Source organism: Triplophysa dalaica, chromosome 14 (assembly GCF_015846415.1).
Source record: "Triplophysa dalaica isolate WHDGS20190420 chromosome 14, ASM1584641v1, whole genome shotgun sequence".
Classification (NCBI taxonomy): Eukaryota; Metazoa; Chordata; class Actinopteri; order Cypriniformes; family Nemacheilidae; genus Triplophysa; species Triplophysa dalaica.
This window is the reverse complement of record NC_079555.1, coordinates 7703936-7716793: the sequence shown is the minus strand read 5'-3', so window position 1 is coordinate 7716793 and position 12858 is coordinate 7703936. Positions and strand designations below refer to the sequence as shown.

The window sequence follows — 12858 nt, the reverse complement described above, 5'->3', positions numbered from 1 at the left end:
TAGTTCCATCAGCGCGTCAGTCATTCGCCTACAACCCGTCCTTAAATAGTCCCCAAACCAACGTGAATGTTTCTTAGATTTCTTTTAATAAATTATTGTTATAATAATTATAAATGGTTTTAAATTCATTTATTCGTAAATATACCGATGTTTATAAAACAAAGTATTGTCTAACGCAAACCAAAAGATTGGACGGAAGTGACTTCAGTCGGATGGATATGGAAGCGCTGGTGTCGTGCTTCAGTCTTCCTTTTCTTCCGTGGCCGCCATCGTGTCAGGAGTGTGATTCCTGGCGTGCCGTGAAAACTTGTAAAAATGGTGAGCAAATTGCGCTCTTTTTACCTTGTTTTGAGCACGCTTACAATAAAGTTTCATTCTTTAAGCGTTTTACGCGTATGTGGATCATATTTTGTCAGTTCTCGAACTGTTATACGATAGCTTGGAACCTGGCAATGCATCGGGTGTCGGGAGCCATTTTGAACTGTTGTGCCGATTATACACGTGTAGCCATGATTGTTGGGCGATTGCCTCCGTTTATGGATTACATTAATTTAACAACTTGAATGCCTTTGTAAAGAATGTGTCTAGTTCGTCATGTAATTCATTATGACATCCCAGTTTGTCACCTTTAGTGATTTTTCCCACTTGTTTTCAATGGGGAATGTCAGCATACGTGCTGTGGCCTAGCTATCTCAAACACGTCATGTCTGAAATAAGTTACTATACACATTGGGATTACTACTGCCTTTAATCACGCATTATATTTTCATACTCTTGCAATGATGGTGTAATTTGCGTCGTACTCTGTGTTCAGTGACAGTTGCCTGCTGTCTTGTGCTGGCACAGACGGTTGATGAAAATACAGACTGAGCAAGATACAATATCTCAAATAAGTTTTTAATAAACTCAGGCTAAAATGTCTAACGTTGTTAGTATCTCTTTTCAGGCTTGTGCCCGACCATTAGTTTCGGTGTACTCCGAAAAAGGGGAGACAACCGGCAAAAATGTGGTTATGCCAGCCGTATTCAGGGCTCCCATCCGCCCTGACGTCGTGAACTTTGTGCACACAAACATGCGCAAGAACAAGCGCCAGCCCTACGCCGTCAGTAAACTGGCCGGTGAGTGAGTTTACTCAATTTGGTTTGTTTCTCAATGCTCAATGATGATTTTCTTCGTCCGTGTTTCTGACACCTGATTAAACTCGAAGATCTGATGAGCCTTTTTTATAAATATACTTGTGTATTATTATGCTATATTTACAGTTAGTTAACTTCCAAAATGTCTTGTTTCAGGTCACCAGACCAGTGCCGAGTCCTGGGGCACAGGAAGAGCTGTGGCTCGTATCCCCCGTGTGCGTGGTGGAGGAACTCACCGCTCCGGCCAGGGTGCTTTCGGAAACGTATCCTATTTTGTCACTGAGAAAATATAAACAGCTTTGCTGAATAATTTTTAGTACAATTATCCTTGCTATGATGGTGTAATTTGCGTCCTACTCCATGTACAGCGACAGTTGCCTGCTGTTTCATGCTTGCGTGGCAGGTTGACGAAAACAAAGTCTGAGCATGTTCAAGGATATTTGAAATATTTTCCTGTGTATTGTTTTCTTATTGTGAATGGTTCAGCCCCTTAACTCCGGTGTAGATGTGTCGTGGTGGTCGCATGTTTGCCCCCACAAAGACTTGGCGCCGTTGGCACCGCAGGATCAACATCAACCAGAAACGTTATGCCATCTGCTCTGCTCTTGCTGGTTCTGCTCTGCCTGCCCTGGTCATGGCCAAGGGTGAGTGAACAAATTGTGTTCTGTTTTACTTAACCTGTTTACAGTTAGAGGTGTTGTGTGTTTATCTAATGGCAGTGCATGTCTGCACCGTTTGTTGTGTGGGTTGCCACTTATTGGCATTCTGCTCATCTTGGTGAATGTGCAACCTAAGTTTACAGAGGGTTAGAATCAAACTGTTGGATCTTTGCTTTCGAAGGCTAAGCACAGTCAACCTATTAACAATGGTGCCAAATGTTTCAGGGCACCGTATTGAGGAGATCCCTGAGGTTCCACTTGTTGTTGACGACAAAGTCGAGGGATACAAGAAGACTAAGGAGGCCGTGCTGCTTCTGAAGAAGGTTAAGGCATGGAACGACATTAAGAAGGTGAGTTGCGGTCGTATTGATTTCTTAAATATTTTGCTGTAGGATTCTTGTACTGAAGACAAACAAATTTCTGTTCTCCAGGTTTATGCGTCTCAGCGCATGCGTGCTGGTAAGGGTAAGATGAGGAACAGAAGGCGTATCCAGCGTAAGGGACCGTGTATCATCTACAACGAAGACAACGGCTTGACGCGAGCTTTCAGAAACATCCCTGGTATGTGATGTCGGGTTTGGTTTTTGCACCTGAACAGACTCTGTTGTGTATCAACGATGAGATTCACTTCTGGTCTGTGTTTATGAGTTCTGTGATCTTAGTGGAAGTTCGGATTTCATTTGGTACCATTGTGGTGTTTGTAACATGTTGTCGTCTTTTTAGGTATTGCACTGCAGTCTGTTAAGAGGCTAGACCTGTTGAAACTTGCTCCAGGTGGACACATCGGGCGGCTCTGCATTTGGACCGAGAGTGCCTTCCGCAAGCTGGATGACCTCTACGGCACATGGCGTAAAGCTTCCTCCCTTAAAGTGGACTACAAGTATGAATACACTCCTCTTGATTGGAGTTTCTTATATAATTTTCTGGTGTGCTTTCAATGGCAGTGATGAGTTACACTTCTGGTCCGTGTTTATGAACACAATGATTTCTTAAGAAGTTCTGAGTTACATTACTTTGCACACCCAAATGCACTATATTTACAAATATGCATCTAAACATACGTTTGTAGATGTTGAGAAAAATCTCTTGACTCGCTAAACTTTCATATTCCAGCTTGCCAATGCACAAGATGACCAACACAGATCTGAACAGAATCCTTAAGAGCGAGGAAGTTCAGAAAGCACTTCGTCCTGCTAAGTAGGTTTTGGTTTCTTTTTATTTTGTATTTAAAAGTGCTGGCCTAAAAAGGCAAAAGAGATTTCTACATTTGGTGAATGTTTCTGATTGTTTATTATTCAAGTCCTGAGCCATTTTGACTTGTAAGGTATATTGTGTGTACGGAATAAGCACAGTACATTAAGTCAACTTATCTGTTGTAGCCGCAAGATTAGGCGCAGAGTTCTGAAGAAGAACCCTCTGAAGAACCTGAGGGTGATGATGAAACTCAACCCTTACGCCAAGACAGCCCGCCGTCGTGCTATTTTGGCACACAACCCTGATGTAAGTACCCTGACAGCCTGGTTACAGTCAAATCTCACTATTTTGTGACTATGCACATGTACAGTGCTCTTGTTTAATCTTTCTCAATATGTGAACTCCGTAGGTCAAGGCCAAGATGCTGAAACCCAAGAAGAAGAGGGTTGTGAAGAAGGCCAAGAAGCCAGCAGCCGCCGCTGCTCCGGCTAAAGAGTAAAGCTCATTATACAGACGGGAGTTCAGAAATGCTTTCAAATAAAACATCACTTAAAAATTCTGCTAAATCTGTCTTTTTAATTCACTGCATACATCTTAAGCATTGCCACCATCAGTCCGCTGTCATGTTAAATAAACCTTTTATTACAATATACAAGTTTCTCTAAGTTACACGACTGGTTTACTCTCCACCTACAACATGTGAAATTAAATAAACACAACATTACAATGAGAAGGTGACCATTAACAGGGCTAGCTGAGTGTAGACATAAACCTTAAAACATTTAGGGGAAGGTGCCATAGCAGTTTGGCAAATCCAAAATAACTTTTTAACACCAGCATGCGATTAAAGATTTGTATTCAGAAACTCATTTCTGTAGTATTAAAATAAGTATCTAATATGAATCTCATGAAGAAATGTGTAATTCAGAACCCTCTGGATGCAATCAAGGTATTAGACCACCAATATTTGGCAGAACAGATTTCAAGCATCCTAGAGGCATGATGCATTGATAAATACAGCTGTACACGTTAATACTCGAAGACATCTTAAATAAGATGGGATGGAGGCAGTAGTTTGCTTTTGGCCTCTAGATTGATTTACAGGTGATGAAACACTGCAGATGGGGAGCGTATATCAATTGTATGGCTTAAAAAAGGATGGATGCTCTCACATTCCCACGCTGTGTGTCGGAGTTGCTGGTTGGTTGAGACCGATGGTGCTGCAAAGCCACCCAGCAAAATCAACTTCCTCTGCTTCGGAGGTCTTAATGAAAGAATGGACCTGAAAAGGCAATTTAATAGACCAAATTAAAGAATGTGGTTCATTATTGAAATTTGGGAGGAACATAATGGATCAATAGAAAATAATTGTGCCTACCATAAGTTGCTTCAAATCCGCCCTTTCTGCTGGATTTTTGATTAAGCTGACCAAAAAACAAAGCAAATCAATGATATAGTGTAAAAAAGTACAGGTTTTTCGTTCAACCACTAGATGGCAGAGCAAGCATCACATTCTCTAATCCCCAATTAAATGAAATGCGGACAACATAAACTTTCTGCTTACCATTTGTTAACAAACTCTTGAAATTCTGCACCAAAGATGCTTGGCAGCTTGGGAGGTGGCTGAAAATAAAAAATACCTCCATTAAGCATTAAGTGGAACGGCCAATAAATCCCCACTTTAATTAATTCACTGCTATAAAACAGTTTAGTGATCTTTTAAGCACCCCTGAGAGCTTACTTCATTGACAATATAGTCAAGCAGCTCAAATATCGCCATAGGAGGTCTGCTGTCCGGACCATATGCTGTAAAGATAAACAGAAACATTATTATGTCAGGCTTATTTTATAGTAGCGCCCTAATGAAAAACCAGGCATGGCAATGAGCACCAACACCTCTAACATAACAAATCTACATGCAGGAAGACAAACAGGCACGTACAGCTACCGGGTCGACCTGGTGGGCGGGGTTTAGGGGAGGCCTCACTAGGTGAAGGGTCCCCTTCGAGGGGCTGACCGAAGATTTGCTCCAGCTCTTTAGAGTCAGGTGGTGGGATAGGGAAGCGTCCAATGGCCATTTCCACCAGAGACAGACCCATACTCCATATGTCGGACTGAACCGAGTAGTGAGTCCCCTGAAGGCGTTCTGGCTGCAGACAGATATAGAGAATGAGGGAGAGTGAATATTATCAGGAAGAGCTGTGTGGAAAACCAAGAGCCTGTAAAAAAACACATGGCCCCCTTAAGAGACTCCAAATCAAACATTTAGTGGAGAATCGGGTCTACTGTCCTGGACAAAGAAGTACTTATTCAATTTCATGGGATTTTAGTATGGAGAGCTTGTCTTGGCAAAGCACACTTACAGACATATAGGACCTGGTACCCACAAACGAATTGGCCATGGAGTCAATAAGTTGTCCGCTCACACCAAAGTCGCACAACTTGATCTCACCGCGTGAGTTCACCAGGATATTTGACGGCTTTACATCTGAAACACAGAGACGATGTTTTCCCTTCAGTTAGTAATGTAAACACAGAAATGTAGTGAAAATGGTTGAGATAGCGTGACACGAATCACCTCTGTGCATGATCTTGTGTTTCTCCCGCAGATAGGAAAGCCCTTTTATCACCTTTATGAATGAAGCGAAAACATAAGGTTAAATATGAAGCATTGTACTTCAGCCTTAATGAAATGGTCCATAGGAAACCATTAAGGAAATCTGCGAGAAAGGTTATGGAGATACCAACCGCAATGCTAACTTTGCCCAGTATTTGCTCTGGGATCTTGCCTGCTTTCTTCAGGGACTGGTCAAGAGAGCCACCATCCTACAATAAAATGTGGAGAAAAATGTAGCACTCACAAAGCACTTATAAACACCTATAAATCTGACCACTGGTGATTTTTGGAGAGAAAAACTGAAAAGATACGATGATGATACATATGTTCATAATTATTTATAAGACTGTCAAGTGGATTGTATAAATGTAACCATAAATATAGCTAAGCTGACAGTTTAGATCTTCTCTTCTAATCTTGATTTATCACAATGTAAGTCTTAGAGTTTTAAACAGTGACATAAGCAAACATATTTCAGTCACTTTTAATTCCCATTAGCCAAATTAGTAATGCAAACAAGTGATGGCAAATGGTGCTACACACATACCAATCCCAAAAAATAATACTTCCTCTGTATTACATAAATGGTGAAAGATGACAGTACCATGTGTTCCATACAGATGCTGATCTCTCCATCACTGTAAAAAGCCCCATAGAAGCCCACTATGTAGGGCGAGTTGCATTCATGAAGGACCTGCAGCTCTCTGATGATCTGATTCCGTATTGCTGGCTTGATCTCAAGGTGGATCAACTGCATAAAAAAGACAAAGCCAAAGGGTTGAAGGAAATTACTGTGGTGTCTGTTGGGGGTGTTCTAGCCCAGAGATGCACGAAGCTTGTGGTGTGACCTTGTGACTTCCTGGCATTTCAGCATTGCTTATTCAGTCAGGCATAATACTCTCTTCCTTAAATGAGTAAGCCTTGCAAATTGATCTTAAGGTGCGCTTCATTCCGTAATGGTGTTTGTTAAATAGTCAGCTGATAGGCAGGATGGTGGATGATAAAGGTTTAGATTTTGTGTGCTTTAATTGCCACTAACTGATTTTCTCATTGGGAGACCTTTTATTCAATAAGTGTTGTTTCATCAAATTCTGGATTAAAAAATGATTTTTTTTGCTTAGACAAACTACAGCCAAGTTCATTAGAGATGAACTTTGAACTCTGTCTTTGATTCTAAATTGTGTATTAGCCTTACAACACTTTCAGACTTGATTCAGGTGAGTAAAATCCTAAACCAATGCCCTGCCAGGTTGATTATTGTTGACCAGCAGCAGTTAACTTCACCATATTTTACCTTCCTGGCCATGATGAGACCTGAGGGTCTGTGCAAGACCTTGAAGACCACACCTCCATTTCCTGCACCCAACTCACAGATCTTCTCAAAATCATCATCTTTCAACTCTCCGACCTTCTGCTTCTGGGTGAGGAAAGCCTCTAGGCGTTTCTTTTGTTGCTCATCTAGCTCCAATTCCTCGAGTTTCTTCTGCAGAGCTTCCAGGTTTGTTCTGCAACAGACAGATATAGAAATTGAATTTGGTTACAAATTTACCAAAAATATCTCAAATGATGAAATTGACCCGATATTTCATTTATGTAATTTTGGAATTATCATATTGTAGAAATGTAATTCGGTTTTAAGCAAAAAATTTACCTAATAATGAAGCGTTATGTTTTTTATTACTTTAGAATAAACTTTTTCTATCTACATACACCGCGGGTCCCCGCATGGAAATCGCTATGTTGTTTCTACAGTTGTTTTTGTCACATCCATAACGCATGTTTATTTCTGATTTTTAAGATGATTTTGTAAAATAAAATTGTTCATGAATTAGTTTTGTCTCTATCAACAAGGGTTTAATAAAATATAAACAGATCGTTTAATATATTATAACAAATACCTTCTCTGAGCATTTTTATGTCATGTCCATAACGCTTGAATTGCCCAGTAGCCCTAAACAGACAAACCGCTCTACAGAGAGCGTTTCGTAAATACGCCATCTCCTTCGGTTAAAAACTGAAAACGTGACAACATCTTAGTTCCTGTGTCAGCCACCGTAGTGCTTTAGGAGGGAGGGGTGAGCAGTTGAGTGAGCTGTTGTTTGCAATGCACACACCTTACAGCTAGATGGCGCTAAATCGGACACTGGACCTTTAAAAGAGCTACATCATCAAAATGTTTCAATTTTTTAAACAAAAGATAAAAGTCATACAGATTTGAAGCGACGTGAGGGTGAGTAAATGATGTCAAATAAATAATTGGTCGCGACACATTGACAATTAATAAACTTTTAATAAACTACAGAACTGCGCCAGCAGGAAAGGGCGCTCCTCACGCATACTGTGTTTATATGTTCCGAGAACGGACACTGCACTAGTGATACAAAACACACAGATCTCACAGGATACAAAAAAGAAACGCAATATTCGAATCTCAAAATTGAAAATAAAATGCCAACCCACCGAACGAATACTCGAATATTCTAGTACAGCCCTAAACTATAGTGAAATGCTTTGTACGCCCCTCTTTATACAGTATGTAAAAAATTACATACATATAAGAGTATAAAAATACAAAAGACATTTTTGTGAATAAGAAAATTGAGATACTTTTTCGTAGAATTTCAAAAAGCAATAAGATGAGGGCAAATAACAAAGAAAGATAAATATGTATTTTATTGACATCTGAATGTTTAAGAAATATATATAAATCCATGTACACGTGGACATGAATTTTAGGATGCATAACAAATCAGACTAGGTTTTGCAAAATGTCTCAGTCCACACAGTCTGTGAAGACCGAAGGAATGCAGAAAGAATCTCTGTATTGGATATGTGTGTGACTTTCTTCGAAGCACGTTCATATCCTTCCTTTCTGGTATGTATGAATATCTCTCTGCAGCAAGAATTTCCTCCCTTGTGATCATTAGAAAGCCAGACCTCCAGCAGTCTGGCAGCACGCTCAAATAAATTCCCATCTTTCAGCCAAAATAAAGGTGAGCCTGTTGAATGGTTTACTGTACTAGCAAACGCTCAGATTTCTTTTATGCAGATCGTTCCCTCAGCACTGACTGAGGAAACAGGGAGTTCCTCTAAGCATGTGAGCCTTCCCTTGGCCTTGTTGTCATGGAGATGCATTTCCTTAGTATACTGTAGCAAAAGCAAACTTCTATGACCCTCCACTCTCCATCCTTCCTTCCACTCCTCCAACAGCTTCAGTGTTTCTGCAGTCTAAAAATTATATTTCATCTGCCACACTGAGATAGAATATATAAAATAACCAACTTAAAGAGACAGTTCACCTATACATATTTTTTTATCATTTACTCATATTTGTGTCATTCCAAACCTGTATTACTTTCTTATGCAGAACACAAAGAAAGATACTTTAAAGAATGAACTTTGGTTACGAAAAAACAATGAACCCTATTGACCACCACTGTATGGACACAAAACCGACATTTCTCTAAATATCTTCTTTTGTATTACAGAGAAGAAAGGGCCAGGTTTATCCAAAGTGAGGTTGAAAAATTGATGACAGAATTTTAAGTGTATGTTTCAGCAGAACACAAAAGTCCTCAGTGCTTCAGAGTGCCATACGTTGCAAGCATCTGTTATGAAGGCCTATCTCATGCTGTTTCTCCAAAAACAATGTTATAGGACCATCAGAAACCGTGACCCACACTACCTCGAGGGCTTTTAAGCACTGAGCCAATTCAGATGTAAAACATGTTGTCCTGCTGTCGAACAATGTTCCAGACCACAAGTGACACTTGCACATAAATTTACATCAAAGCAATCTGATCAGGCTGCAAAATATCACGACAGACGTTTGGATGGCTTCTCTTCAGCACAGACGAGCACGACTCAGGTGGGAGAGAGAACACCACCAAAGTACTTCAGGAAGTCAGATCTTTTTCTCATCTATATGCAGAATGAGGCAAAGACTTTTCTTTTTGACAGCAAGGCCAGTTATAACCATGGTTACGAGGCTGCTGTGTGGGTGTAAGTGGGTGGCGTGGTGAAGATGTGATAATGGTGAAGGCCGCTGAAGATCCCAGTGGAGAGAAATACTCCATAACTCACACTTTGTATTGCATGTGGAAGGGTGAACGACTCCATATCTATATCCAGAGAGATCTTGGTCAATGTGAGCGAGGATAGAAAGCGCACACTATAACTAAGTTACCAGTGAATCTGTAACCATGGTGTAGTGAAACAGCCACTTGTAAGAGTAGTAAATCATTTATCATTACTATGTAGTAAATAATGTAGTTGACCCTTTTATATGCGTTTTGTTTACTTAAAAGGGAAGATTCTTAACTATAAAAGCTACATTAGAACATAAATAAACGTGTAGAGTTAAGAACCGCTTGTGGTGAATGATTTAAACAGGCCAGAGGAATCTCTCGCAAAGGGTACCTAAAAAGTTTAAGTCAAATTCATAAATAGTATAAAGGCTTTAAAAGCCTATATAATTTGCTGCGGTCCTTTTTTTTTCATAAATCATTATTGGTCACCCTTTATGTTTGTCACTGGGTTTCCCAAATATCTAACCAATAAAAAGCATTTAAAAATGTCAACTTTGACAACATGATATGAGGTATCAGGTAAAAACTATGGTATATCATTCCTGAAAAACCCTGATTTTGTCATAAGAAGTTTAGCAAGGACAGCGACGATTTGTACAAATGCACTGTTATGAGGTGTTTGAAAAAAGGAAGTGGTCAAGTTCATATATCATGATTCAGCCCTGATTTATATGTACAGTATGTATATGTGTATTTATTTTAACGTAAGACATTAATATCAGCCACGCGTAAAGTACAAAAAAATGCTTTCCCTCAAAAGTAAGTTTCGTAAAGTTTGACCTTTTTTAAATTCACCACTGTTTCTCCAGAGCGGAGCAAAAATCCAGAGACTGAGTCTTGTGGTCAATATTTAACTGTAAATCTAAAAAGCTAAATTCTAATTCTGTAGCATATTTTATGTCATCCTGCAGAGTACAGATTCAAACAGGTCAGAGGGAACAGGTAGGGTTACAATACATGAATTCTCATATTCTTCTTGATGCACACTAGCAGTAGTAATACACCCAGCAGGGGTCTTGTTAAGTAAAATGGAGAGTAGCAGATGGTGTGTGTGTGCGCGGTTTTATTGTGTAACACTGTTATATTATGTGTGTTTATCTCAAAGAGACACACTGCAGCCGAAAGCTTGTGCCACACAAAAGCTTCAAAGGTACTGCTGCCAATAGAGAGATGAAACAATATCGGTAGTCTGTTGGAGTCTAAAATGAAAATTCATGCCCAATGCAGGCAAAAATAGGCTTTGGCAAATTGGCTATTAACAACTGCGACATATTGTACGAATTACAATTGAAAACTTACATTAAAGTCACATAAATGACAGAAAAAAAGCTTGACATTCATTGTTATAGGAAATATTTATTATTAGAACGTACAAATAACGTTAACTGCACTCTTTGTGATAGGCCTGCAACAACAGATTCGAGGTTGAGGATTCTGGGAACATAATGTTGTCACTGTATTTAACATTCCACTGATTCTCTCTCCATAACACTGACTTCCACAGGATTGAATCACAGCTACACACACACATTCCACAGTGCGCTCGCCACAGCCTGTCCTGCACAGGGAGGAATTTTGCTTTTCAGTAACTCCCCCCCTTCCAACATAATTTTTATAACACTACAACAGCAAACATTTCTCATAATTCTGTGTGGAATTATTAGACGTTAATAGTTTCCACATGCCAGACAGCACCTTTCTTCTTAAGTACTGCATATTCTTTTAATGCAAAGAAATTAGAACTAGACTAAAAAGGAGTCTCAGTCTACAAGTGAGGCCATGTCGACATGCGCTACTAAATCCATTAGGATTATCACTGTCTTTACTCAGGCAAAAACAAAGGTAGCAATGGCACAGGTGGTCTGTGAAGTCAGTGAACAAATCGACAGGTTGCCACCACTATATCTATATTTGGTTTGGCACTTACTAGTCAAAAACTAGTTTATAACTGTGTATAACAGCAGCATCAATATTAAAATGTGCTTTTTTGCCTCATCACATTTTAAACAGACAGATGTTTGCAACATTTTGGTTCCAACAGTTCATAGAGAATAGTGTAGGACGCTCTTTCCAGATGTGATAAGATATTCTCATTGATCTCGGTGACATGAGATGTGGTCATTTTATGTGAACTGAGGAACACCATAACCTTATATAATATATATGTTATATTTAATTTTAATAACTTTAAGCTTGGAATTCTGTTGAAATAAATTATAATTAAGTAATTAATCTAAATGTTGCAGTATTGGAGCAGGGCCAAAATAATAGTTCCTGTTTAGAATTGCACACAAAAAGGAATCAAGGTTTTGTACTAGGGTCTAACCATAGTTTTAAACCTTGATAATTGTAGTAAAACTATGGTAACACTTTACAAATAAGCGTGGTTACTATACTTTTCAATAATGAAAACCGTATAAATATCATAAATAACTATTGTGACCAAAACCCATTAATATTTACAATTATAAATCATATTCTCTTGAAAACACTGCTAAAAATTAAATACCAAATAACAGTCCATCGGGCAATGGTTTTTTAGAACATAATATCCTCAATAGCCTATGGTATGTATTTATGAACTACGGTTTTGTAAAGTCTTTTAACACCTAATTCAACATGAAATGTCAATGTAACACTGTAACACACTCACTCGGTGGCCCCGGTTCCGTTGATCGCGTTCCCGTCTGGAATCGGGTTCAACTGGATCGGCTCTGGCTTCCTTCTCTTCTGCATGATGAAATCCTAATAGCTCAGCGATAAAAATACAATTTCAAAGAGAAGCGATCTGATCGGCAGACTACAACTCGCTCGCCGGGAGAGCAGTGATGCATAGGCTATGAATAGCCTATCACACCCTACAGATCGCTGTTTGCTTGAAATAAATAATAAACGCAAAGGGGAGAAGTCAGTCTCGCATAGTCATCTGACAGGTATAATAACGTTGTACCGAAGGATTATCTAAGGAGAAAACTGAGTTTTTATGGGTGGACGGCAGGAGAGGACGGGTAGAGAGATGGGTCTCTTTACGTCATGAAAATATTTACATCTGTCTTCCGGACAGCATGAGTCCGCGTGGAAGACAACCCCATCTGCTGGTGGAAGATTGCAACTACACGCCAACTCTTTCTAACAGGTTAATCATTGCAAATAAAACATTTTAT

The 12858-nt window shown here is 39.4% G+C and overlaps 2 protein-coding genes and 4 non-coding genes across 6 annotated transcripts; 5 read left to right on the top strand and 1 right to left on the bottom strand.

Annotated features, from left to right (window-relative positions):
• Positions 1–225: 225 nt before the first annotated feature.
• rpl4 (ribosomal protein L4) lies at positions 226–3548 on the top strand. Its single transcript, XM_056766610.1, has 10 exons — positions 226–318; positions 947–1118; positions 1293–1399; positions 1642–1780; positions 2021–2145; positions 2227–2356; positions 2519–2675; positions 2909–2992; positions 3175–3295; positions 3399–3548. The coding sequence occupies exons 1-10, from the start codon at positions 316–318 to the stop codon at positions 3486–3488; spliced, it is 1128 nt and encodes a 375-aa protein (XP_056622588.1). The 5' UTR covers positions 226–315; the 3' UTR covers positions 3489–3548.
• LOC130436202 (small nucleolar RNA SNORD16) lies at positions 776–873 on the top strand. The gene has a single exon (XR_008909036.1). It is a non-coding gene; the product is annotated as a small nucleolar RNA SNORD16 (small nucleolar RNA).
• Positions 1466–1563, top strand: LOC130436203 (small nucleolar RNA SNORD16). Its single transcript, XR_008909037.1, has one exon. It is a non-coding gene; the product is annotated as a small nucleolar RNA SNORD16 (small nucleolar RNA).
• Positions 2405–2473, top strand: LOC130436201 (small nucleolar RNA SNORD18). The gene has a single exon (XR_008909035.1). It is a non-coding gene; the product is annotated as a small nucleolar RNA SNORD18 (small nucleolar RNA).
• On the top strand, positions 2734–2802 carry LOC130436200 (small nucleolar RNA SNORD18). Its single transcript, XR_008909034.1, has one exon. It is a non-coding gene; the product is annotated as a small nucleolar RNA SNORD18 (small nucleolar RNA).
• Positions 3549–3610: 62 nt separating the features above from the next.
• On the bottom strand, positions 3611–12718 carry map2k1 (mitogen-activated protein kinase kinase 1). Its single transcript, XM_056766609.1, has 11 exons — positions 12348–12718; positions 6901–7111; positions 6211–6357; positions 5738–5815; positions 5568–5619; positions 5353–5477; positions 4932–5139; positions 4731–4795; positions 4554–4612; positions 4368–4413; positions 3611–4271 (listed from the first exon to the last, which is right to left on the bottom strand). The coding sequence occupies exons 1-11, from the start codon at positions 12428–12430 to the stop codon at positions 4158–4160; spliced, it is 1188 nt and encodes a 395-aa protein (XP_056622587.1). The 5' UTR covers positions 12431–12718; the 3' UTR covers positions 3611–4157.
• Positions 12719–12858: the final 140 nt, after the last annotated feature.